This window comes from Lepidochelys kempii, chromosome 1 (genome assembly GCF_965140265.1).
Source record: "Lepidochelys kempii isolate rLepKem1 chromosome 1, rLepKem1.hap2, whole genome shotgun sequence".
Classification (NCBI taxonomy): Eukaryota; Metazoa; Chordata; order Testudines; family Cheloniidae; genus Lepidochelys; species Lepidochelys kempii.
The window spans coordinates 230177438-230203342 of record NC_133256.1 but is presented as its reverse complement, the minus strand read 5'-3'; the positions used below and the strand labels follow the sequence as shown (position 1 = coordinate 230203342).

The window sequence follows — 25905 nt, the reverse complement described above, 5'->3', positions numbered from 1 at the left end:
GTCTCATCAGGACGAGAACTACAAAACAATATGTGGAATATAAAAGTTTCACAAGAAGTTTCAGGTCTGGCAGGCCAGGATACAAGTCCCCTGACAGTCACGGTTCCTGGGGCAGGTCCCCATTAGCTCCTTGCCTTGGCAATGTGATCAGCTAATGCTTTGCTGAGGCTTGCAGATTTCCTTCCTAGCAGAAAACGCCCACTAAAAGTATAGTGCTGAAGCCTTAAATTCCACTTGCCTTGCAGGAAGAGAGTGACTTTTTCAAAGGAACTCAGGGTTACTCTATGGAATTCATCCCGCAGGACTGGTGGGCTTCTAAGATTCCTCATTATTTGTCTCAACCAAGATCAGGGCCCTGCTCTCCTAGGCGCTGCAAAAACGTGCAATGAAAGACTATCCTTGTTCCAAAGAGCTTACATGCTAAATAGATAAGGCAGATCAAGGGTGGGAGGGGAAACAGGTGCAGTGACTTGGCCAAAATCACAAGAAAGTCAGGGCTGGAGCCAGGACCTAAACCCACATCTTCTCATTCCCAGTCCAGTGCCATCTCCACTGGATCATACTCTGAACTAAAAACTTAGCGATGCTCCTGTAAGTATGTACAATGCTTTTCTTTATGCACAAACAGCTGTTTGGGAGGAGACACTCTCATTAAATGTCTTGAGAACCCTCACACCGTGCTGCAAAATATGGAAATAGTTGGCTGTACAAAAATTGGCGCTACCTATAGATTAAAAGGGTCAGATCCTCACCTATTGTAAATCAGGGTAGCTTCATTTACACCACCTGCAGATCAGTCACTTTGTACTTGTGCCTTATTTCTGGAGTTCCTACTCCCATATATATCAGATACATTTTAGAGTAAATTAGCCACAGATTTATTTAAAAAAAAAATCAAATGATCAAAACAATTTTAAGTAGTTCATGGGTCACTTTTAACACAGTATGTCTCATGTGACATGACAAAGCCCTGGCTGGGATGATTTAGTTGGGGTTGGTCCTGCTTTGAGCAGGGGGTTGGACTAGATGACCCCCTGAGGTCCCTTCCAACCCTGATATTCTATGAGCACTCTTCACTGCCAGACTCCATGGGTCTGTCTACACAGCCCACACAATCGAGCCTCCCAAGACTTGGGCTTGTGCTACCACACTAAAAACAGATGTGTAGACAGCACTCTGAAGCTGAGCTCAGCCTGGGGCTCAGGCTCTGAAGCCCATCCCCCTTCTCTAGGTGTCAGAACCCAAGCTCCAGCCCAAGCTGCAACATCTACACAGTTGTTTTTAGCGCAGTAGTACGAGGTCTGTGAGCCTAAGTCCGTCGACCTGGGCTGGGAGGCTCACTGCCACGGGCTGCGTAGATGTACCGTGAACCAAGGGGTTCTTGCTGGAATTTAAGGCTGTTCCTCACAGCTGGAAACCTCTGGAGCGTAGTGAACCTCAGTAGTGCTTTACTTATGCGGCAGATGGTACGGAGGAAACGTTGACACACTAGTGAGGAGAGGGGAAAAGACATTGCTCTCTCCCATGGCTCCCACCCACACCTTTTCCTTGGAATCACCTGGTGTTCATGTGTCACACAGTTAATGGAGACCCTTACTGCGAGAATTACAGCCCTTCTCACACTCTATTTCCTTGTTTTGTCTTCTTGTGGGTTCTTTTAAATGCTTCATTAAGTAACCCACTTCTTCTTCAGTAGCATTTCTTTTCAGCCCAGTCAGTCAATTTCACCACAAATGTACTCCTGATTCCGGTCACACTTCCTTCCTGAGGAACACTGCTCTGTTGTCTACTGCTGCCTGCATAGTCAATTCAGAAACCCTGGATTCCTATGCCAAAGGCCAAGATGCACTGAGTGATCTTACCTTGGATCTGGTTGTACACAACTACAGAAATGCCCCTTAGCTTCCACAGCCATTGAATCATGGAAAGCCTGTTTAGCTCCATCACTTCAATCTCCTACTTGTGACTCTCCTTTGCCCTGACACAAAATAATTTTTGTCTCTATTCAATACGTTTCTTTTTATTTATTTACATGTATATAACATATACAAGAAAGAGCCTATCCAGAGCTATACGTACCTTTGCCAAAATTCAAAAGTGTTACCAACTGAAAGAAAGCCAACAGCTGCTCTACACCCTCAAACCAAAAATAACTCCCCCCAGTAAAAATCAGTACCACCTTCCCCCGCGCACAAACAGCCAGTCATATGACTAAAGTTCTCCCAGCTTTAACAATCTATATTATTAGCAGCACAGGAAAGTACATATTTAAAAATAGGCTTAACAGTCTCCTTTAAGGAATGGTAAGATACCAGCAATGATGCCTTTCTGATGTATTCAATGTCAATTCCTCCTCATTAGTATAGTAGGTGGTACTGAGTTAGCATGAGAAGCGGACCAGCTAGTGCAAAGGATTAGAAATCAGGCAACCTGGCTTCTTTTCCCATAACGGCCAATGACTTGTTGCCTTCATCTCTTTTGCATCCTACTTCACAGGGTTGTTGGGAAAATGTAGGCAGTTAATGTTTTAAAGTGCTTTGAAGCCCTCAAAAAGAATATGCTATAAAAGACAAATGTGATTCCTAAATATTTCCAGAATTATTATTATTTGTACTGCTGTAGTTAGGAGCCCCAGTCGTGGACCAGAACTCTGTTGCGTCAGGCACTGTACAAACACAGAACAAAGGATGGTCTCTGCCCCTGCTATGCTCAGAGATATTGGAGGAAATTTCACAGTTTAATATGTTTAAGTAGATAGTCATAGAACAAGCCCCTATATGGCCGTGCACTGCTTATATTTTTAACTATGTGGGTAACCAGAATTTCAACAACTACTTGAAACTTTTCCTTAATAAAGGTCTCATTATCAAACCAATCTTATTTGAACTGACAAAATTATTATTTTTATTAAATAGACTGTAGGGTACTATTATTCCCAAAGTATAAATGCAGGCCATCAATTGTCTATTTAACAAATATTCTTTATGCATATACCTATTAATCTACCATTACACATAGTAAACATGGCAATAAGGAGATTAGATATTTCATGCTACGTTTGATCAACGAATCTTTATTCTACTGCTAATATATTTTAGCAATTCAAATGTACAAGGCTGAATTACTTGTTTCCCTCACTCCATTGATAATTAGCACCAGATGGGAATGTGTATGAGTTACCCATTAACTCAAATTGCTACTGTATGTTTAGTTTTACTTTTGTTTATTTTAAGAATTTATCAATGAAAGGGAACTTCCAACTGTGCCAGGCTATCAGGAGATTGTTTGGTTCAAGCCAATGTTCGTTTATGCAGCATACCTGCACAGATATCAAGCAGTGTTAATTTCTTCTAACCACATGGGGTGGGAGGAAACCATCCTTTCATCAGATCTCGGTACCATCAGGAGATTGTAGTATTTACATAAATACTTCTGGCACTCCCTTGGTATTTAACTAAACTTTTAATTTAAGCTTATAAAAAAATCTTCTGTTTTCTAGGAAGCTATAATCTGCTCATAAAGGGCATTGTGGCGTTTCATAATTATTCTCTCTCTGGCCCCAATTCAGCAAAGCACTCAAGCATGGGCTTAATATTAAGCATTTGCTTAAATACTTTGCTGGATCAGAAGTCTCAAGGCATGATCTTGAGAGGGATGATACCCTACATCAGTGTTTCTTAACCATTGAGTGTGACCCAAAAGGGTGTCATGAAATGCAACAGGGAATGTGGGGGGTCATGAGGCATTGAAAATTTTATTATAATCTAAAACAAAGAAAATCTGGTTCTCCCCACTCCCTGCACACCCTTATCCCTGAAGGTCAAGTGATCTTTGTCAACCTCTTGAAATACACTAACAAATAAATTACAGGTTTCAGAGTGGGCACTACAAAAACTAAAAACTAATTTCCCCATGCTAATTTCCCCCTACTGTTACTCACACCTTCATGTTAACTGTTTGAAATGGGCAACCTTGATTACCAGTACAAAAGTGATTTTTCCTCCTGTTGATAATAGCCCACTTTAATTGAATTCAGAGTAGCAGCCGTGTTTGTCTGTATCCGCAAAAAGAAAAGGAGGATTTGTGGCGCCTTAGAGACTAACAAATTAACTTGAGCATAAGCTTTCGTGAGCTACAGCTCACTTAGTCGGATGCATTCAGTGGAAAAAACAGTGGGGAGATTTTATATACACAGAGAATATGAAACAATGGATGTTACCATACACACTGTAATGAGAGTGATCAGGTAAGGTGAGCTATTACCTGCAGGAGAGTGGGGGGGGGAGGGGGACCATTTGTAGTGATAATCAAGGTGGGCCATTTCCAGCAGTTGACAAGAACATCTGAGGAACAGCTGGGGGGCGGGGGGAGAATAGTTTTACTTTGTGTAATGACCCATCCACTCCCAGTCTTTCTTCAAGCCTAAGTTAATTGTATCCAGTTTGCAAATTAATTCCAATTTAGCAGTCTCTCGTTGGAGTCTGTTTTTGAAGTTTTTTTGTTGAAGAATTGCCACCTTTAGGTCTGTAATCGAGTGACCAAAGAGACTGAACTGTTCTCCAACTGGCTTTTGAATGTTATAATTCTTGACATCTGATTTGTGTCCATTTATTCTTTTACATAGAGACTGTCCAGTTTGGCCAATGTACATGGCAGAGGGGCATTGCTGGCACATGATGGCATACATCACATTGGTAGATGTGTAGGTGAACGAGCCTCTGATAGCGTGGCTGATGTGATTAGGCCCTATGATGGTGTCCCCTGAATAGATATGTGGACACAGCTGGCAATGGGCTGTGCTGCAAGGATAGGTTCCTGGTTAGTGATTCTGTTGTGTGGTGTGTGGTTGCTGGTGAGTATTTGCTTCAGGCTAGGGGGCTGTCTGTAAGCAAGGACTGGCCTGTCTCCCACGATCTGTGAAAGTGACCACACCACACGATCCATTGTCTACAGCCAAGCTCTACGATACACCACATTTGCTCCAACCGCTCAGACAGAGACAAACACCTACAAGATCTCTATCAAGAGTTCTTACAACTACAATACCCACCTGCTGAAGTGAAGAAACAGATTGACAGAGCCAGAAGAGTACCCAGAAGTTACCTACTACAAGACAGGCCCAACAAAGAAAATAACGGAACGCCACTAGCCATCACGTTCAGCCCCCAACTAAAACCTCTCCAACGCATCATCAAGGATCTACAACCTATCCTGAAGGACGACCCATCACTCTCATAATGTGAAAATCAGGATGGTTTCTTTGTGCTATACACGGTCACATTTTTGTTGCACAATTTAACCAATTGACTATCTGGTTTGACATTCCAGACTTCGAAGGGCCAGTGTACAGATCAAACTTTTATGTGCTACTTGTTTCAGAAGCCTCTGTAAAGTCTAAATTTACATCACATCACAGACACAGCATGTCATCTGAGTTCTCCTTGCTGAGAGCCTTTCTAATATCACAAACGAGAAGTCAGCTTGATTTAGCATAATCTATATTTTAAATTATTATTATAAACACCATGCAGGTTTCCTTTGATTGAGGTGTGAAAAGAGGAGGTACTGGAACGAACACTGATCATCAAGAACTCACCAGGACTGGACGGTATTCATCCAAGAGTGCTGGAGGAACCTGAAAAAGAAGTAACTGAGAAAAACTCAAGGTTTGGCTCTGAGCAAGGAGCTTGAACATGACACAGACAAATGGAATGTTTGGCCACAGTAGATTCTTGTGAAACAAATCACGCACGCTGTCCATCTGGTAATAATGGGGGGGTTTCCAGCCCGTAGTAGCGAGCACCCATTTGCGTCATTACTCTGTACTGCTGTGGGCAACAGAAAGGCTTCATTTGGAATCTGCCCCCACTCCACTGTACGATGGGAGTGAAGATTATGCTGGTCCCTTGGGGATGGCTCAGTTCTGTTTCCTCTGGTTTGAGTTCCCCACTCTGCTTACAATGCACGGGACAGGAAGAGTGGGAAGCAGTAGTGCCAGGAAAGGGATGAAGTCAGTGGAGGGGAACCAGCATGAACAATGGTCCCACATGGTCTGTAGAGGAGGACAGGGATGATAGACAAGAGATGTGAGGGCAGGGTGAGGAGAAGAAGAAATGTTGACCAACTTGATGATGCACAGTTAACAGTAAGGGGTCTTCTGTGTCTTGCTCTGCAGTGTGGGGCCATAACAAAGTCCTCAACCTTTCTTGTGATGTATTTATATCTTTCTGTGCATAGCAGGTCAGACATTTACAAGAAAGTCTTTTGCTTCTGGTAAAACCAACCACAGGAAGGGCAGGGAAGGATGTAGTGGTGGCAAAATGCAGAACCCACTCCAGCCTTTAAAAGAGCAACGACAAAAACGGAAAGTCTGAGTGCTCCAAAATAAACTGTCTGTGCATGAGTTTATGATCATAAAAAGAGGAACTCTAATCTGGACTCTGCTGCTAGAATGGTACAGATGCTGTAGCCAAAGTAGGTGGCCACACGGAAGCAGCTGAAAAGCTATACCAATTGTGAAAATGGTAAAAAACTAACAATGAAACTGCAAGGAGCAAAGCAAAGAAATATGATGTAAATTAGGTCAGCTACACAGAGCGGAGAGTACAGTCACCAGTACGCTGTTTATACATAAGACAGCATTAGAGGGTGTTTAGAGAACAGGATAGGAACTAGGCAACAATGATCTTACTCATGAGGGACAAAAGTTCATATCCTACCCAGCCCAGAGTAATTGAAAGGACGCAGTAGAAAGAGTTTGGTAGTCAAAGATTTGTTTTCATGTGCCAAAAATCAGCTTTTCATTAACAGGGGTCGGGGGAAGGGCCTAAACAACATGGTTTAATCGTTTAATGCTCTGTTATGTGGCTGTATGGTGTTCAGCATGGCTGTACATATAATAATAAATAGATGTGTTCATTGGGATAGCCAACTACAGGAAGGGAAATCAGTCAGTTTTGTAAAATCTATACATCAAGCATAGGTTTTCCTGCCAAACCAATATCCCCGTTGTCTTCTGCAGGGCATGAAGGAGATAAATTGTAAATCGTTGCCAACATCCAGGATGTGACCAAAATGCCCCACCAAGGATCAGACATACGGAATTGGTGTTGCTTTCTTAGTAGTGATTGTATAGCTCCTGGCAGGGCAACAGTATCTCAACAATCTTTTCTTACATAGCTTTAGCCCTAATTCCCCTTTGTCCTGAACCTTGTGTAGTCATTGATACCAGGCACACTAAGCACAAAGTGGGTGTAAAATGTTCCCGGTGGTGCAACTGCTTATACTAGGTGCAAGGTCCACAAAATTCCCATTGTCATTATTAGGGGCATTGCAGGCAGCGTAAGGGTAGAACATGGCTCTCCATAACATAATAGCAATGAGAGCTCTTCATTGAACATGTTGAAGACACAAAAATGAACATAATTCACATTTTTCACCTTATTAGTGTAATTATAACCTGTTCTCTTTTCTTCTTCTAGTCAATATTACTCACATTTTAAGGAATATGCTTAACTTTGTATTTTCTGCCAATTTATTTAGAAACTCCCATATCTCTACATTTTTAACATGCACCTGCTCTAATAAAAAATAATTAAAAACAAAAGATAAGGTTCCTACCAGGGAACAGCAAGTACTATTGGCCTGTACCATCTTTATTACAGGGCTTCATTACTAAAGTTGCAGTCTTTCCTTTTTCCACCGGGGGGGAGGGGGAGGGAAATCTCGCTCTCTTTATTGGCGTACCAATAAAAATCTGTATGATCACCTTTACAGTGCACAAAAGATGTGTGATAAGAGAGCCCTGCGCAACAACTGCATATCCCAAAAGGAACAAAATTCCCATATGGCCATACTATTAATGTAAAATTAACAGCTGTAAAATAATATTAGTATTTTATTAATATTCATTTCATATAAGAATATAAAACATGAATTAAAATCTAATTGATGATAATCTGATTCAATTTATGCTTTAATTAAGATAAATTATTTTTACATGCTGATCTGAGCCAAAGACTCCCAGACTAGGAAACGACAAAAGAAAATAAACTGAGTGTACATTACTTGCTCCATTCTAGGTTATAACTTACATCTCAACAGTACTCACACATCATGGGCACAGCCCACACACACAGCAAAACCATACACACTTTGATCCTGGTCCCAAAGACACACTAGAGAAAATGATATCCTATATAAGCTCGATCCTACAGACGTTACTTAGGCAAAACTTCAATTGTTAATGCACACAGATCTAGGGTAGAATTGAATGCCATCTTGCAGCCTTTAACACTTCTCTTTTATGGACTCAGACACACAATAACAAAAGACATACCTGATGTGCCAGTATGTATATATTGTGGCCAACGTCTTTTGGTGAAATATTATCTCCATTCTCCTCTTCATCATCACATTCCAGAGCCTGATTATATGCGTTCTTCATTACGTCCACCTTTAAAACAAATAAAATCAAAGGGCTGTCAAATATTTTAATTCCATGAAAAATGTGAACTGCATTCAGATTTGCTCACTGTGCTTGGCTCAAATTTGGACAGGTCCCATGAAGTCCTACAAGAAGATGATGTACGCCGAAAAGCACATTCTGAATGAACAGCAGTCTCAGAAGGTGTTCGGTTTATTCTTGTCTCAACCAATTGCACTCTGCTTTGCTGTTTTTCCTCTTTGCCATTGTAAGACAAACTGCCAAGTTCACAGCAAAAATTGAGTCTGTGTATTTCAGGAGAAATTAATCCAGACGTGGAGGATTTTGGATACCAGTGTAGAAGGATGGTTCATGGCTAGAGCACAAGCCTGGGTCCAGGAGACTTAGGTTCAGTTGCCTGCTCTGCCACAGCTTCCTGTGTAACCTTGGACAAGGTCCAAATCCTCAAAGGTGTTTAGGTGCCTATCTCCCATTGATTTTAATAGGAGTTCGGTGCCTAAACACCTTTTAGGATTTCGGCTTTATATTCTCTATGCCTTGGTTCTCCATCTACTGCAGTAATGGGGACCCAATAGGTACTTTAGCTAGACAGATAGTGAAGCCCTGCTGTGGGGCTTTGGGGGAGGAAAAGAGGGGGTTGTGCAGATTATTCTCGACCCCCCGCTGTATGTGCCATATGGGATTTCTGCATTAATAACTAACAAGCTGATATGGAGGGGGCACAGGGAACGGGGCAGAGTAGGGTGACTGAATCCATGCTTACACAGAGGGATAATGATTATTCCCGTAGGCTGGAATAGCAGCCCTGGAGGGGTTGTGTTACAGTCTCACGGCCTAGCTGTATGTTGGGAGGGAAGTTTGTACCACTCCATCCCTGGTTTCTTAAACTTTGTACACGGGGGGCCGCATTTTAACCTTCTGAATGTCTTACATACTGACAGGGTGAAATCCTGGCCCCACTGAAGTCAATGACAAAACTTTCACTGACTTCAGTAGCGCCAGGAATTCAAGCATTGATTTTTTTTCCTAATAGTCACCAGTAAAACAGTATAAAAATGGGTTTCTGGGAGAGAGTGCAAGAAAAATTAAGTTATCTACAATTAAGATTAAAATCTAACAACGAACTGTGTGGAAGAGCTTGTGAAATTAACCTTTTCCATTTTTAAAACCCAAGTTAATCATGTCATGTGCTTCAAGGGATAAACTAATGGCTTTGCAAGGGTCAGGAAGGAATTTTTCTCTCCACGTACAACACTGCACAATTACTTAGTTTATTTGGTCTTATCCTCAAAGCCTCAAGCATGATACCAGACTAGATGAACCACTGATCTACTCTGTTTTAGCAAATTCTTTGAAACCCCCCCCCCCCCACTAATTTCTACTAAATTTTGTGAAGCTCAAAATGGCAACGTTTTTCACTAACAAAACTTCTGTGAGAAATCAACACAAATCCTGGGCCTCGAGAAAGGGCGCTTTTTGAAATGTATGTTTAAAGGAAGATTGCTGACACTGCAGGCAGTGCCTTGTTGATGGGACTTATAATGCAGGACACTTGCAACCTATTCCTGGCTGGAAGCATGCAGCAACATGTGTATACACAGCAGCAAGCTGTGTATAGAAGAGCAGTCAAAGAGGAAGGGAAGGTAGGAATCAGGGACAGGATGTTGGATGGGTCAGGGATCTTAAGGTCTCTCAGAGAGTTTACAGAAAATATAATTTCTTTGTACCTCACACAGGCCCTGATCCTGCAATGAGATCCAGGGGAGAGGAAATGGGGGCAGGGTGGAGCCTGACTCACTCAAAGTGCTCTGCACAGGCACTAGGGGAGATCCACACAGATCTTACTGCAGGATGGGATCATGTTTTTTCCAGTCACCAAATTGTCCATATTGGATGGAACTGGCCACTCCCCCAGCTTTTCCACCGTAACAGAAATTCACGGGGGACAATTACAAATATTATCCCTATTCAAAGATAAAAGTAAAAATATGTTTTTGACTTTTTTGTTTTGCCTGTGAGGTGCATTTTTTTTTCTTAGTGTGGTATCACAAATAGTATAAGCTTAATTTCCCAGCTACTGACAAAATGTACTTGAAGACAGTTTACTGGAGTATGATCATTTAGTTAGGAAACAATTACAGAAAAGTGCTTGGAACGGATAAAAATAATGAAGTCATAAAGAATGAGATCATGCATGCTTGATCCTTCAAAAATACCTTTGGAGGATTAGTACTAGCTTGATATGCTATATCCCTATATGCAGCCATTACTGTTCAGTTTAGACACAGATCCTTTACAAAATATTTTGACGATAGAGTTTATTGGGGGTGGGGTATAGCCAAAAGATTTATGAATATTCAGAAGTTTTCTTACCAGTTCCCTTGGTCTCATATTAAAAAGGATTCTTTCTGCATTCTCACTGTCATGCCTGCTTTCCATAATAGCCAGCAAAAGCTTAGAGGCATTGTTCTAGAGATACAAAACCAAGTTAATGCAAATGTAAAATCTATTTCATGGATTAACGATCCTTGCATTCATTTTAATTGAAATTACTAGGACCACTTTTTTTAGTGGATACGATTTTAAACTGCTTGCATCTTTTATGTTATTGACATTGTAAATAGCTGCCCTCTGACTTTAATGTCAATGTGCTGTAAAAATAACTAACTACGTATAATATATTGGAAGGGGTATTTTAAATATTGAAAAATGTCTGACTTTTAAATACAAAGCTTTATTCTGCATTGAGCACAACAAATGAGATCCCATTTCCTGTTCTTATTGCCCAGCTCACAGTTTTTGTCATTTTGTTAAACAATTGAGAGCAGAGGTAATTACAAAGTGTACCATACAAAAGGTTTTGCCTATGACGCATGTTTCCTTCCCTTTTTGTTTTTTAAAGCATAATTAATTACCCGATAGGCTATAAAATCAACAGATTTCATGCATTTCATAATCTTCAAATTTAATCTGAATACCAAGTACTGAGCATATTCCTGGACTCCTGGCAGGAGTGTTAACTATCAGATTTTCACTCAGATCTCTCCCAGGGAGAAAATACCATGTCCTTAAACAGTAGTAGCTCCATAACTTCCAAGAGTCTGGGACCTGATCTTGCTCCAATTAAAATCAATTGGAGTCCACTGGGGAGGAAGGTTGGTCTCATGGTTCAAGCACTATACTGGGCAGACCTTGGTTCAATTCCCAGCTCTGCCGCAAACTTCCTGTGTGATCCTAGGCAAGTCAAAACCTCTCTGCGCCTCAGATCCCCATCTATAAAATGGGGATAATAATACTTCTACACCTCGCAAGCATGTTGTGAGGCTAAATGTATTTGTGTTTGTGAATTGCTGAGATACTATGCTAACCCCAAGAGGTCCCCTGTATGAAAATGTGAAGGCATAATGGCGTCCCTTGCTAGAAGCACAGCTGGAAATGCACCTATTATTAAGGCTGCCCAATATTTCCCAATCCTGTTCTCAGTCGCTTATCAATTTGCCAAACTAACTGTTAGAGCTGAAATTTGACACGCTGGGTTCCTGCCTCAGGCAGAACTATTTTGGAAAATTTCCGCCATAAAAGTTCAGCCCTTTTCAAGAATGAGGCAAAAAACATTGTTTTGCCCATGTTAAAACATTCTTGTGACTTCTTCTTTGAGCAGTTCTATAACCCCCATGCTTTGGAGTGGGGACTTGAAATTTGGAAGGGGGTGACCTTTGTGGGAGGATCAGGCCTTTTGTTTTCCACATGAAAATCCACCTACATTTCACCAAGTTATAAGCCTCTGGAAAAAAAATCACAGTTTGCACATGCTTGGTAGAGACTTGCTTGGCAACTTTAAAATCTTCAAAGCGTTCTGTCCACAGTGAAGCATGTTCCCACTCAAGGCTGTGCAGGACTCTCTCTGCAGTTGACGTACTGAGATGCTGAAGGCTGTGCTGAAGTCAGTCACTGGAACTCCTGTTCTCTTGAGCCCCCCCACCATAGACACTAGTCCCAGTTGGACAAGGAACCCTAGGGGGAAACTGGGACAGGAGGAAGGGGGGCAGAGTAGGATGGGTTGGGCATGGAGCCGCAGACTGGAGGGAGTCCCATTGGATGAGATGCTGGTGAAGGAGACTGCCTGGCTAAGCAAGGATTCTGAAACTGGGAACCAGTGGGGTGGAAGGAAGGAGATGGGGAGGAAGGGAGACAGATCTGATGAGGAGCCACGGCACAGGGGGGAGAACTGGCACTAGTTGGGCAAAGACAGTGGGGCAAAGAGCCAGGAACAAGGAACCAAAGAGGATGTGGGGGCAGGTTGAGATTGGAGGAGGAACCTGGGGAGGAAGAGAGTGACTGAGAACCAGTGGGGACAGGGAAAGCGTGTGTGTGGGAGAGACAAAGGACAGAGTCATTGGGGCGGAGGGGGAGAAACAGAGATTGGCTGGGCAAGGAGACTGGGCACAAGATATGGTGGAAAGAAGGTAGGTGCTGGGATGGGGTGTCTAGAGAGTAAGATAAGAACTGGCTGGGCAAGGAGACTGGGACTGAGATAGGAAGCCAGAGGAGTGGAAACTGGAACTGGGTATATGAGAAGAATGGGCCTGGGACAAGAAGACAGGCACAGGTTGGAGTGGACAGGGCAGGAGGAATCAAGCATAAGGAGATCATCTTTATTTACATAATGACATACTACTTTTTCCAAAAGACTTCTGCCTCATTCAGTGCACAGGGTGGACCTGCACTGGGGACGAATCAGGGTGGTGTAGGGAAGGAGATTGCTGTCTGTAGGACCCCTGCTGCACTTGTTCCAGAAGTTGGAACTTGTGCAGTGAATGAGGTGGGAGACTGCAGGAAGAAAAAGGATGGTCCCATGATTAAGGCAGTTGAATACTGCACTGGTGAACTGGATTCTAGCCCTTTACCGCAGTGCTCCTGCAGGATGTTGGACAAGTCACTTATAAAAAAAATTTTCACAGGTGGTCACTGTGTGCCCATTTTCTGGGTGGCCAACTTGAGCCCCTGAGCACTGATTTACAGAACATATAAAGTGCTTTACAATGCTATGAACACGGAAAAAATCAGGTCGCAGGTGTCTTAAATTGGGCACCCCAAATGAGTGGGGCATTGAATAATGAGGAGAAATTAGAAGGCTGAATAGCTGCTCATTAAGTAAGCATCATCCATCCTGTGCAATGAAGGGTCCTATGAAAAAAACAGTATGTAATCATACAATTAAAAGATGGTATCATAATGCAGATGTCCAAGGGGACCCAATTAAGGTTGCACAGGCAACCTTATTCCTGGCATTTTGTAATGTTTGATGAAAAAATTTAGACCAGTTCTGTTCATATGTAGCAATACCTGAAGTGTCACATTACTTGAGAAGCACACCACCAGATTTTATATCCAGAACACAGACTCTTCATACCAGATATACAGTATCTATTTGATAAGGTTTTTAGAGGAAGTTGAAGGCAAGTTCCTGGATATGATGGTGGGTAGAAAGGAATGTCTCTGTGTCTGATTCACTGGTTGAGCTGAGCCGAATCGAGTTAATTTGCTTAATAAGGCCACCAGGTATATTATGCCGTCATGACACTAAGTAAGTGTCAGGATGCCTAGCACTCTTGCATAGGCATTTTCATCATCATCATCATCATCATTACTTGAATCTGAATAGATAAATAAAAATATTTTCCATACCTTTAGCTGAAGCACCAGGTCCATGCAATATTTGCCAAGAGGGTTTATGTCATTCAGGATCAGTGCAATTATAATATCAATTCCATTAGACTCATGGGTAGCAATGCAGGTCTTTTTAAAATGAAAAGAAAAGAGAGAGATGCACACATATGAGCATATTTTCAAAACAAGGGCTCAGATCCTAGGCTGCTCTGTGGCAGCATTATACCCAATGGCCAGTGCAAAGTGGCCCTAAAGCAACGGTAGCTGGCCATAGGAGGGAGGATCACCCCCGTGGAGCAGGAGCTTTCTGTTGTGTAGAGCCAACATGTCACCACCCATCCCTGCTACAAGTCCCTGCTACCTCCCGCTGCTATTTTTAGCACTGTGGTGTCTCACTGATTCCCCACTATTGGAGCCTCTCTCCTCTGGGGCGAACAACGTCCCCCAGTTGGAAAAGTCTCTGGCAGGAGGAAAGCAAGGGGGAAAGGCTCTACCAGCTCCCTGCTGCTGGAGTACTTCCCCTCTGCGGGGAAAGGCTGATGGACCTTTCCCTGCTGCCTCCCCCCTTCCAGAACCCTTCCTTGCCTCAGGAAAAGACTCTGGCCTTGGGGAAAGGTCCGCCAGCTCCCTGCTGCTAGAGCCCTTCCCCCTCCACAGCGAAATGTTCCAGCACCGGGGAAAGACTCTGAATGGTGGGGGAGCTACTGAAGCCTTTCCCCCCTGCCGCCCCTCTGCCAGAGCCTCTGTCTGAACTGTGTAGCTACACGTACACACTGAGGTATGGACACAGCCTATTTTTCTCTGCAGCGGGTAGCTACACATAATACTACATGCTACCACCAGTAGCGTAGACGTAGCCTACATGACTATATGATTTGTGTGCACAAATGCAGGTTTTATATATTTTATATACACACACACACGGGAGGGTGCTTGTTTTTGTTTTTTTAAAAAATACAGCATCTGAAATTTGCAACTGTGGCGAACGGTAATTCTGAATATTTTCACAACTAGAGTTCTGGCCCTTTTCAGCTATAACAAACACCAGGCTAAAAAAGCTTGTGGATTTTTTTTCTTTTAAAAACATTATATAACATTAGAGAAGAAAAAGCTTAAAAATAAAAAGCAGAGAAAATGAGATAGAAATGACAGAACTGAGTATCTGCCTCTGAAATACACAAGATCACGTCTTCAGTTGATGTAAAAGAGCATAACTTCATTCCTTAGTTACTTCACAGCGGTCTAGGTAATGAAGTCTAAACAATCAATCATATTTTTTCATTACCAGTGTTCTCTGTGAAGCTAGATAGAAAGTTAACTTGAAAACACATTTTTCTTTCCTTTTACAGCACTCTAATTATCTCTGTATTTTCAAATAGTTTGACCCATGAGTTTTTAAGCAAATATGATTATCTTTCAGTGCACTTTAGCTTTTTTGAAGTATGAATTAAGGCTGCTTGATTGTCAGTATTGCAGACAAACACACTTTGTAGTTAAGCAAGATATATGCTAGGAAGTAACATTAATATTTAACTGTATGATCCAACAGCTAACCATTTTAGTATTAAGAAACATGCTTTTATTTTGTAATTCTGTCCACTGCAAATTTCTCCATTCCTAATCCATAACAAAAGTTGTGAAATTACATCTGCTGTTACATCTTTTCTTTCGTTTACCCAGGCCAAGTACAGTGATGTAAAATACTCAGGTATATGACTTTATAGACTCCATCCAGCAATGCACTTAAGCACACATTTAACTATAAGTCCTCAACAGGACCATTCGTGTGTTTAAAGTCAAACAAGCTTAGGTCCCTAAATCTGTGCCAGCAAACACTGAACACACCTTAAAGTAACTGCTGAGGACAGAAAAGCATGGCAGCGTACACCTCACACCTGCCTCTTTCTGAGTGTATTTTTTAGGAAAATCCCTGACATCTGACTGAAGAATTGCATCACCACTACCCAGTCTTGAAGATGCTGGTCTTACAAGTACAGCAGAATGCTGCATTAAACACTTGGGAACTATATGAACTACAGTCATCATATTCTAGAAACCTGCAGAAAGACCACCACAGATAAAAGCTAAGAAATGAGCGAGATTTAGGTTTTATTGCTTATTTGGTTACTAATGACTTTGCCATGTGCTGCCACAATTACAGTTCAAAACCTGAAAGGACTCTCAAACTGTGTGGGGGAGGTTTGGTTTAAATCCTGGCCCTATTATGGCCAATAGCAAAACTCCCATTGATTTCAATTTGGCCAGGATTTCACCCCACCTATATCTGAGAGATTGTACTACAGAGAAGACCTGATTAGACAAAACGAGTCCAAGCTCTTATAAAAGTGCATTTTCAAAGGCATCTTAAACCTTATGAAGGCTTCAAGTATGGTACAGCCAGCCATATAATTTGAATCAGGTCCTGAATTATTAAGAATATGAAAAGGTTATGTAATGCCCATGGACACACAGGTAAATTCTTCCTTGCCAAAAAACGATTATTCCAGCTACCTGATTTTCATGACATGGGCCTTGGCAGTATTCGGTCAAGCTCTCAAGGGTTTGGTTCACCAGAACTACATTCTTCTCGTTGATGTATAGCCCCAACAGGCCCAGGCCGCCTGTCGTGCTTCCACAAATGCAGTCCAAGAACTGGAGAGTCTCACACACTAGGTTGTAATTTGTTTTGTTGTTCTGATTTCTTAAGAAGGTCTGAAAAGAAAATAAGAGATTAGGCACCACACCGGAATAGCTTTACATTTTAATGGCAATTCTCCACTTACCTGGTGTGATAAATGAAGGTGGAGGCTGTGGGGGAAGCTCCCTTTTATGGACCCAGCCAGCCAGCTAGCTATAAAATCCCTCTTAGTAGCTGTTCTCTACTTGCTTTACCTGTAGAGGGTTAAAAAGTCTCCCTGCATAGGTAAAAGGAAGAGAGTGGGCATCTGACCAAAAGAGCCAATGGGAAGCCTAGAACTTTTGGGAAAAAACTTCCCCTTTGTCTGTCTGTTGTGGTTCTTGGGGAGAAGCAGAAAGACAGGACTGCAGTTATGTTGTAAGAGCTTGAACCAGGCATGAAAAATCATCAAATCATAACTAGAAACTACTCACTTGAAACCCCCAGAAGACGCAATTAGGTTTATTTCTTTATGGCTTGTGGACTCCTCTGTGCTAATCCCAAATGCTTTTGTTTTGCTTGTAACCTTTAAGCAGGACCTCAAGAAGGTTATTCTTGATGCTTAGTTTTTGTAAGTGGGTTTCTTTTTAAATCTAGCAATAGCCTAAGTTTCCAGATGTATTTTCTTTCTTTTTGGTTTTAATAAAATTTACCTTTTTTAAGAACAGGATTGGATTTGTGTCCTAAGAGGTCTGTGCACACATGTTGTTTAATTAGCTGGTAGAAACAGCTGATTTCCTTTGTTTTCTTCCTCAGTTCTTCCCCAGAGGGTGTGTGGTGTGTGTATGTGTGCGTGAGAGAGAGAGAGAGAGAGAGAGAGAGAAAGAAGGGGCTTGAGTGTACCCCACAGGAAGGAATTCCCAAGTGTGCCTTCCTGGGTTCTCAAAGGGGTTTTTGCACTTGGGTGGTGGCAGCATCTACCCATCCAAGGTCAGAGAAAGCTGTAACCTTGGGAGTTTAATACAAGTCTGGAGTGGCCAGTATTAATTTTTTTAGAATCCTTGAAGGCCCCCACCTTCTGCACTCTATAAGTGCCAAAGTGGGGAATTAGCCTTGACACCTTGTGAACAGGTGAAAATTTCACCGCACCAAAAAAAAACAAAAAAACCTGTAAATTTAAGTACTCAGAATTCAGGAAATACAAAAAATTAAGTCAAATGCACAATCTTTCCACCTATTCTACAGAACCATACCTGGAGCTCTCGGTTGTGGTTCTCACATAGCAACTGAAGAAATCTCAGTATTGGCTGCATGATTGTGATAGCAGGGCTCATTGTTGCTTCCTCCGTGGACTTTTCTTCTGTGTTTGTAGTATCTGTTGCTGAGCCCATAAGATCTATTTCTGGGTCCATTTCTCTTCTATACACAGAGTAAGCTTTGGATGTTGCAGAAGACGCTTCTGTTAACTGCCCCTTCATGCCCTGTTTCAGGTGCAGTGTTGAATCCCTTACTGTAAATGAAGACGATAATTCCCATTTTCCCCCTGGCTCGATTCATTAATAAATAATGAACAACAACAGTGTTTGGGGTTTTTGTTTGTTTGTTGTTTTTTTTTTTTACACTCAACCCCTAAAGACCTCTAGGCAACACATAAAAAAATATCAGAGCCATGTTCACAAAAGAATAATGTTTTCCAAATAAACCACGAACGCTGAAACAGAAAACTGAAACAAAAAAACACTGTCTTTCCGCCACATACAATAAACGATGAGAACAATGGATGAACCACCGACTGGGAATTCAGTTCTTATGCTGGAATAAGTCTTTCACAAACAGCCCTATTAGTTTCAGCTTTATTTCTGTTTGTATAAAAATACAGGGCCAAATCCTTCGCCTGTGTACATCGGCGTAGCACCACTGATGTCAATAGAGCTATTTTGATATAGCCAACTGAGGATCTAGCCCATAATTTAGAGACAATTTTCAAACAGCTACTTTTATTTCAGCAGCCCGGAGTCTGCTGTTGTTGCTCTGAAAAGCAGCTATGGTATCAGTGATGCTATACATTCTGTTCGTATACAAAGCATTTCTTTTGCCTCTATTTTAGAGAAAATCCCCTTTACCTCTCTTTCTTGGAGCAGATATGGTTATGTCACTATCATCATCCTTCTTCTTGCTACCCAAATCAATAGTGTTGACTGTCACTGTTGATCGTATTTCCTGCTGAGCAGTTTTCATGCGGTCATGCAGAACTTTAAAGAATTTTTCTGACTTTTTTTGCTCGTTCAATTGCTGGTAAGTAGAATACTGCAAGAAAAGGTATCCTTTAGATGTCAGTATTTTAAACAAGGAGAAACACATTGTTTCCACAAAACTAGTAATTTCTAGATTATCATTAAATTATGTACACTAACAAAAAACAAATATTGGGTATTGACAACCTGATTCTTTTATAAATTAATATACAGAGCAGGTCAAAATGTTTCAAATTTTGAAACTTCAATGACATTTTGAAATTTTGGAAAAACTGAGGAAAATTTCAATGCTATTTTGACTGCCTGTTGAGTAAGCTGCAATTTTTCACATTTCAAAATATTAAATTTTGAAAAGAAAATGAAAGAGTGAAATTATTTTGTGAAATTTCCATTTTTCTAACAGTTCTAGTGATTTATTATTCCCGTTTAATAACAATAATAATTATGTATATATAGTACTACAGCTTAAACTATACACGTTCTTTAAGTTTTCTTTGTCAGATGCTATTTCTCAAACTTAAATCTACAGACTTTTTCAGAGGGACACTCTTTTTCAAAGGGAACGGAATTAATGATCTCCCTAAGATGCATCATTCTTGCGGGACAAAAATTAGAATCCTTAAGCTAAGAGTATTACTTATGCATTACTTACAAAATGGAATATTGGTCACTTTTACATTAATTCGGTTTTTGAGGCTTTTGAGAAGTGTCAAACTTTTTCAGAAAGTAACTTAATTTTGTTGCTATTTTTGACTTGATGGTATGGTTTATTTAAAAGCACTCTTCAAAATTCTTAAATTCAGAAACACAAACATAAAGCAACTGGACATAATATTCATACGGCCATAAGGCAAAGGACAAGTTAAAAAAGTACTGTACTGCACTCCATACATAAAGATAGTTAAAAAGTGTTTTCCACTATTGACGAGTCTACAGCATAAGATATTGCATTATTAGCAAAAGCACATTTGCATTTGTATTATAATGATACATTGGTTCATGAGAGAAACTTTTCACAGAAGTCACTGAAAAAATTCTTTTCATTTGTCTCCACACTACGTGCATTTCAAAAGTAATGAATGATAAGTAAATACCTGTGTTTGTGTATTTCCACCTTCAAGCAATGCAATACCAAGTAAGATGGCTTCTGAGAAAATTCTGTCATTTTTGGTGCTTACTATAACATCTATAACTAGTTCCGATGCACCTTCTTTATCCAGAAGGCACTGAATATCAGACATCAATATCCCAGACTTATCTGAATCTTGTCCTGAAAAGCCACCTGCAAATATGACAAATATAGATCCTGTACATTTATACTGCTATTTGTGTATACATGTTAAAATAAACTGCCTCATAACTGGATATTAATTTCTAAAGTGTTCAGTTTACAGTAGCGATATAACAAATCCAATCCTGATATTTTTTTCCTCAGCGAAATCTCCCGTTGATTTAAATGATAATTTCGCATAAATAATGACTTTAGGGCTGGGACCCAAGAATAAAAAAACATGAAATAACGTATGATCAAAACCGTAGTAACACAGAGTAATTCCAACAACAAAGATGATGGAGCCCCAGTGATTTGTTCACAGAAATGCATTTTTATTTGAATTATTGCATATTTGAAAGGTAAGCAGAGCTGCAAGGGCTTCTGAAGACAGGGGACCCATGTCCTCTTTTGCTTCTTAATAAATTATCAACATGGGCTGAAAGGTTATCTTGATGGGTTTGGTTTTTTTACCCTAAGGTACAGTCTACACCCAGATTTTGTAGTGATAATACTGTTTTGGTTAGGGGTAGAAATAGTTTTAAAAAATACAACCCCGGCCCCCCAGTTTGGATGCAGTTATACTGGCATAAAGGTGTCTTACACAAGTACAGCTTATTCACCTGCCCTTACGGGGAAGCTACATAAGCGCTACGTATTATTAATTATTATTATTATACTGGTATAAACACCTGTATGGATATAACTGAATCTACACTAGGGCAATTGTACCATTTGAACTATACTGCTACAGTAAAATGTTACAGCTTTTGTGTGTGTAAACAAGGCATTAAAAACATGAGGCCTGGTCTACGCTATGAAATTAGGTCAGTATAAATACATCGCTCAGCGGGTGTGAAAAATCCACACCCCTGAGTGATGCAGTTAAACTGACCTAACCCTTAGTATAGACAGCACTACTTCTATTCTCTTGTCAACCCAGCTACCGACGGTCATGGAGGGGGAGTACCTACACTGACGGCAGAAGCCCCTCCTGCCAATGTAGGTAGTGTCTCTACTGAAGTGCTACAACACACAGCTCACTACAGTGTTTTAAGCATAGATAAGCCCTCAGGAACGTCAAATTCTGTCTTCCCTGATTCTGCTGGAGAACCTTTGGGAGGTCTTAAGGATCTTTATTGTGAGGGCTGACACTAACAGTATTTGATCTTGAACAAAAGACTACCTTTGTTCAAAGTGTTAATGAATCACTTAAATTAAACAGGCCTTAATAAAATCAAGCTCAGTGGTTTGAGCATTGGCCTGCTAAACCCAGGGTTGTGAGTTCAATCCTTGAGGGGACCATTTAGGGTTCTGGGGCAAAATTGGGGATTGGTCCTGCTTTGAGCAGGGGGTTGGACTAGATGATCTCCTGAGGTCCCTTCTAACCCTGATATTCTATGAATCTATGAAAAGGTTTCAAGCAGTCTGTCCGAAAATCCCTTTCCCTCTCCATTGCTTAGCTCATTATGTCACCATTTCTGTAGTACTCCAGTCATCCACAAGTCTTCCAGTCCTGATAGTACCTGCGTTTATAATTTAAAAAGCAAGCAGAAAACAAAAATCTCTGCCCCTCCGCAACCACCCATATTACTATCTAAGTGACATAATGGCATTAGTATGACTGTAGCTACCCGTATGATGTCTCATCAATACTAGCTACATTTTATGTTCTCCACTGGATTCTATAAACTTCAGAACTTACGTCTGTTATAGCTAAACAGAATACACACTCAATCACCACCATATTCACTAACAAATGAACTGTACAAACATACAGATGCACAGTGTAAATGTACAGTGCCAGATTCTACTCTTGTACACATGCAACCAATTGACTTCAGCAGGTTACAAGGGTCTGACTGAGAGCAGAATTTGGTCCACAGAGTAGCGACTGTAAATATTTCCATAGGGCCAACATCTGGAAACTTATGTAGGAACATCTGGATCAGCATCTGGAAATGTGGCCCACAAAAGCAGGCGTACATACAGTATATGCTGCAAAAGTAGTATTAAGGTGCATCACAATCTGGCTCTATGCACAGTCCTCTCCCCATGCCCTACTTAAATTACTACTGTCAACATACAGACCTTCAAATCATACTCCTTGAAGACCCCTCAATTGCTTTGGTAGTGAAGGGTCTGTGAAGCCAAGAATCCTTTCCATGAGTTTTGAGTGGCACCAGGACACGTGTGGAGAACTTCTGTGCTTTGCTCTGCCTACTGGCTGCAGATTTTCTGGCACATGCTTACACACAGCCAGTCTGAATTTGGATTGAGCTGTATATTTATTTTTTATTCTTTGGGATTGCCAAACACAAGCCAACTGTTTGACACAGGTGCATGCAATTTAACACAGTTTGGCGCTGCTCCTCTCCCAACAGGTCAACAGTTGTTTGAACTATTTACTGACTAAATCCCCTTAGCATTTACCATGCACCTGAGTAGAAAATAGGGTGACATTTTATTTTTCTTAAATGATCGTTGTTGATTTACCTCCCACTTGTGCAGTTTTGCTGTAGCTGCCGGACAGAGGCCCATTCATACCACTTCCATAGTCTCCTTTAAAGTAACGATTTAGAAGTATTTTCCTTAAAGTGTTGCCCTTTAGGAGAAGGATGAAAAATAGCAATGAGACATTACAGGAGCTGCCAATTTCTGCTTTCTGGAAAACAAGCCGTTTGCCACAGTAATATTCTGCTAACTCAGTTTTAGATAAACAGCAAATATATAAATGGGGATGGTAGCTGAGAGAAGTATGGTTTTACCTAACAAATCTCATGGCAAATTTTCTAACTTGCTTTTCAATATATTTATTTTTAAAACTCAAAATAAATCAAGTGTTTTAAAAAAAATATTTTAATTGTGGTCTTTAAGGCCTATATTTTTCATTTGGATCCATAAAGACAGATACGTGTTCTTCCTTTCCCTTTGTCCTACCTATCCTTGACTGTGCTGTCTCCTACCCCTCCGTGCTTGAGTCATCTTATATTACTCAGACTGACTGACACTGTATATCCCAGCTGTATGAACTCATAGACTATTACCTAGAGCAGAGGTGGGCAAACTACAGCCTGCGGGCCACATCCGGCCTGCGGGACCGTCCTACCTGGCCCCTAAGCTCCTGGCTAGGGAGGCTAGCCCCCGGCCCCTCTCCCGCTGTTCCCCTTTCCCCCGCAGGCACGCCGCCACATGGGCGGCGCTTTGGGCAGCGGGGCTGCGTGCTCATGCAGGGCAGTGTGTCTTGCTCCGGCCAGGTGGCGCAGCTCCAGACATGCTGCTCTGAGCGGCATGGTAAGGGGGTCGGGGACAGGGGTTGAATATAGGGCAGGAGGTCCCTGCGGGCAGTCAGGGAGCAGTTGGATAGGGCAGAGGTTCGGGGGGGGGGGAGGGAACAGGGAACAGAGGGGATTGGATAGGAGGTGGGGTCCCGGGGGGCCAGTCTGGGGACGAGGGTGTGGATAGGCATTGGGGCAGTCAGGGGACAGGGAGTGGGGGGGTTAGATAGGGGCGGGGGTCCCAGGAGGAGGTGGTCAGGGGACAAGAAGCAGGGGGTGTTGGATGGGTCAGGGGTTTTGAGGGGGGCAGTTGGGGGCGGGAAGTGGGAGGGGTGGATAGGGGGCTGGGGCCAGGCTGTTTGGGGGGCACAGCCTTCCCTACCCAGCCCTCCACACAGTTTCGCACCCAGATGTGGCCCTCGGGCCAAAAAGTTTGCCCACCCCTGACCTGGAGCAGCAGTTACCAAACTTTTTAATAAGGCAACCCACCAACTACATTTGATATTGTTTTGCAACCCACCATTACATATATGCACCCTCCACCCCAGCACCACAACCCTAATCCTGGTCCGATGCAGAGGGGAGGCACTGGAGTGGGTTGGGGGAAGAGAGTAAGAGAATGAGCCCATCCCACACACACACACCTCGCAGTAGCGGCTCCGACTCCCCGCTCTGGGCACTGCCTGGCACATGGAGGCACAGTGCCACTCTGGTCCGGCCACCCCTCCATCATGACAGAGGGATGACTGGGCTAAATTTGAACGAGTGTCATTGTGATCTGGTGCCTGATTGGGACACATTGTTTGGGAAACATTAAAATAAGTAAAACAATTTATTCATGTCTAAATATTGCTGATGATATAACAGAATTTTCTGAAGCCTTCATGATCCATCACTAATCTTCCACACACCATCCATCCATCTCCTCACTGGTTGTACCCTACTATAAATGACCCTTCACCATTCCTTCCATAATAACATTATTATTATGCTGGAAAGCTATTTCCATCTCTACGGCTAATGCAACCAAGTATACATCTGTTGACTTCTGACATCAGGGTCTTGCTTCTTTCCCATAATATTTCCAACATAGGCATTTGTCTTTTTTCAATCCAGGAGATACGCATGGTTCTTCGCCAGCACCACATGTCAAATGCTTCAATTGTTTTCGTGTCAGCAGCATTACCTTCCCAGGATTCACATCCCATAAAAAAAAAAATAGGCTTTTCACCAGTCACACAGTCAGACATTTTGAGATGCCATGGTTTTTCCACAGTTTCTTAAGAGAGGGCATATCTGAGTGAGCCATCCCTCGTCTTCCTCTGATTTCTGGAACAGCCTCCTTGGCTGGATATGTATGACCTCAGATAATTAAATTAATCTACTTCCTCCACAGCTTGTCCATTAATTGGGATACCTGCTTTCATCATGTTTCGGTAGTCATGTCAATGCACAGACATTTTCTTTTCATCGCATTCAGGAATAGTCCATATTCCTCACTAACTGTTTTTACAAACTCCAACATTTGTTGCATTGCTTTGGTGGTTGTAGGAAAGAGCATCAGGTCATCAGCATATCTGAGGATAGTTCAGAGGTGTCCACCAATGGAGATCCCAGGTCCTTCCAATTTGTCAAAACCTCACAGGCTTGCCTCATAATAAATCCTGCATATAGGTTAAAAAGACATGGAGACAAAATAAATCTGTCTCACATGCTGAACAATGGAAAAGCACTCACTGTCACAGACTCCTGTTCATGCAACTGCCTGTTTGTAGATACTTGTGATGAGTTCAGTGAGAACCTTTGGAATCTCCACATCTGCCAATATCTTCCAAAGATGGCTGAGCTGGATGATATCAGCAGCTTTTGAAAAGTCAGTGAAGCACAAGATCAATGGGTGAATGTACTCCCTACATTCTTCAGTGATGTAACAGATATTCATGATTTGGTCACATGTGCCTTGGCCTCTGAAACTAGCATGTTGTGGTGGTAGTTCTGCTTCTATCCTTTGTTTCATATGATCCAAGATTAACTGAGAAGGTGTTTGAGCTGGCAATTAAATGATAAAGAGTGAAAGAAGATGGCTTGGAGACGGGAATGTAGGAAAGAACATAAGGAACTGAACAGACTAATTCAAAGGCAGACTAGATGAGACGAGTGAATATACAAGAGCAAAATATATGGAACTTGAGAATTATAAAGAGAGTAATAATACAAGAGCTATGTTCACCGTGGTCAGATTTTTTACCACAAGGTTTTTCCCTCAATCAAACATAATAAAAGATCATGATGGCTAAGTCCTCATGGAGGAGGAAGATCTTAAACTCAGGTGGAAAGATTACCGTGCCGCTTGTAATAAAGGATGACAA

At 41.7% G+C, this 25905-nt stretch overlaps 1 protein-coding gene across 4 annotated transcripts in view; it reads right to left on the bottom strand.

Moving 5' to 3' along the window:
- ITPR2 (inositol 1,4,5-trisphosphate receptor type 2) overlaps positions 1 to 25905 on the bottom strand; it is a 356349-nt gene that overhangs the window by 74500 nt on the left and 255944 nt on the right. For all 4 annotated transcript variants that reach the window (XM_073317588.1, XM_073317596.1, XM_073317605.1 and 1 more), the window contains 8 exons: positions 22755 to 22863; positions 20083 to 20270; positions 18857 to 19040; positions 17987 to 18243; positions 16628 to 16828; positions 14135 to 14245; positions 10820 to 10915; positions 8339 to 8455 (listed from right to left, as the gene is read on the bottom strand). In XM_073317588.1, coding sequence (XP_073173689.1) covers positions 8339 to 8455; positions 10820 to 10915; positions 14135 to 14245; positions 16628 to 16828; positions 17987 to 18243; positions 18857 to 19040; positions 20083 to 20270; positions 22755 to 22863 — 1263 coding nt within the window. The remainder of the gene's footprint in view (positions 1 to 8338; positions 8456 to 10819; positions 10916 to 14134; positions 14246 to 16627; positions 16829 to 17986; positions 18244 to 18856; positions 19041 to 20082; positions 20271 to 22754; positions 22864 to 25905) is intronic.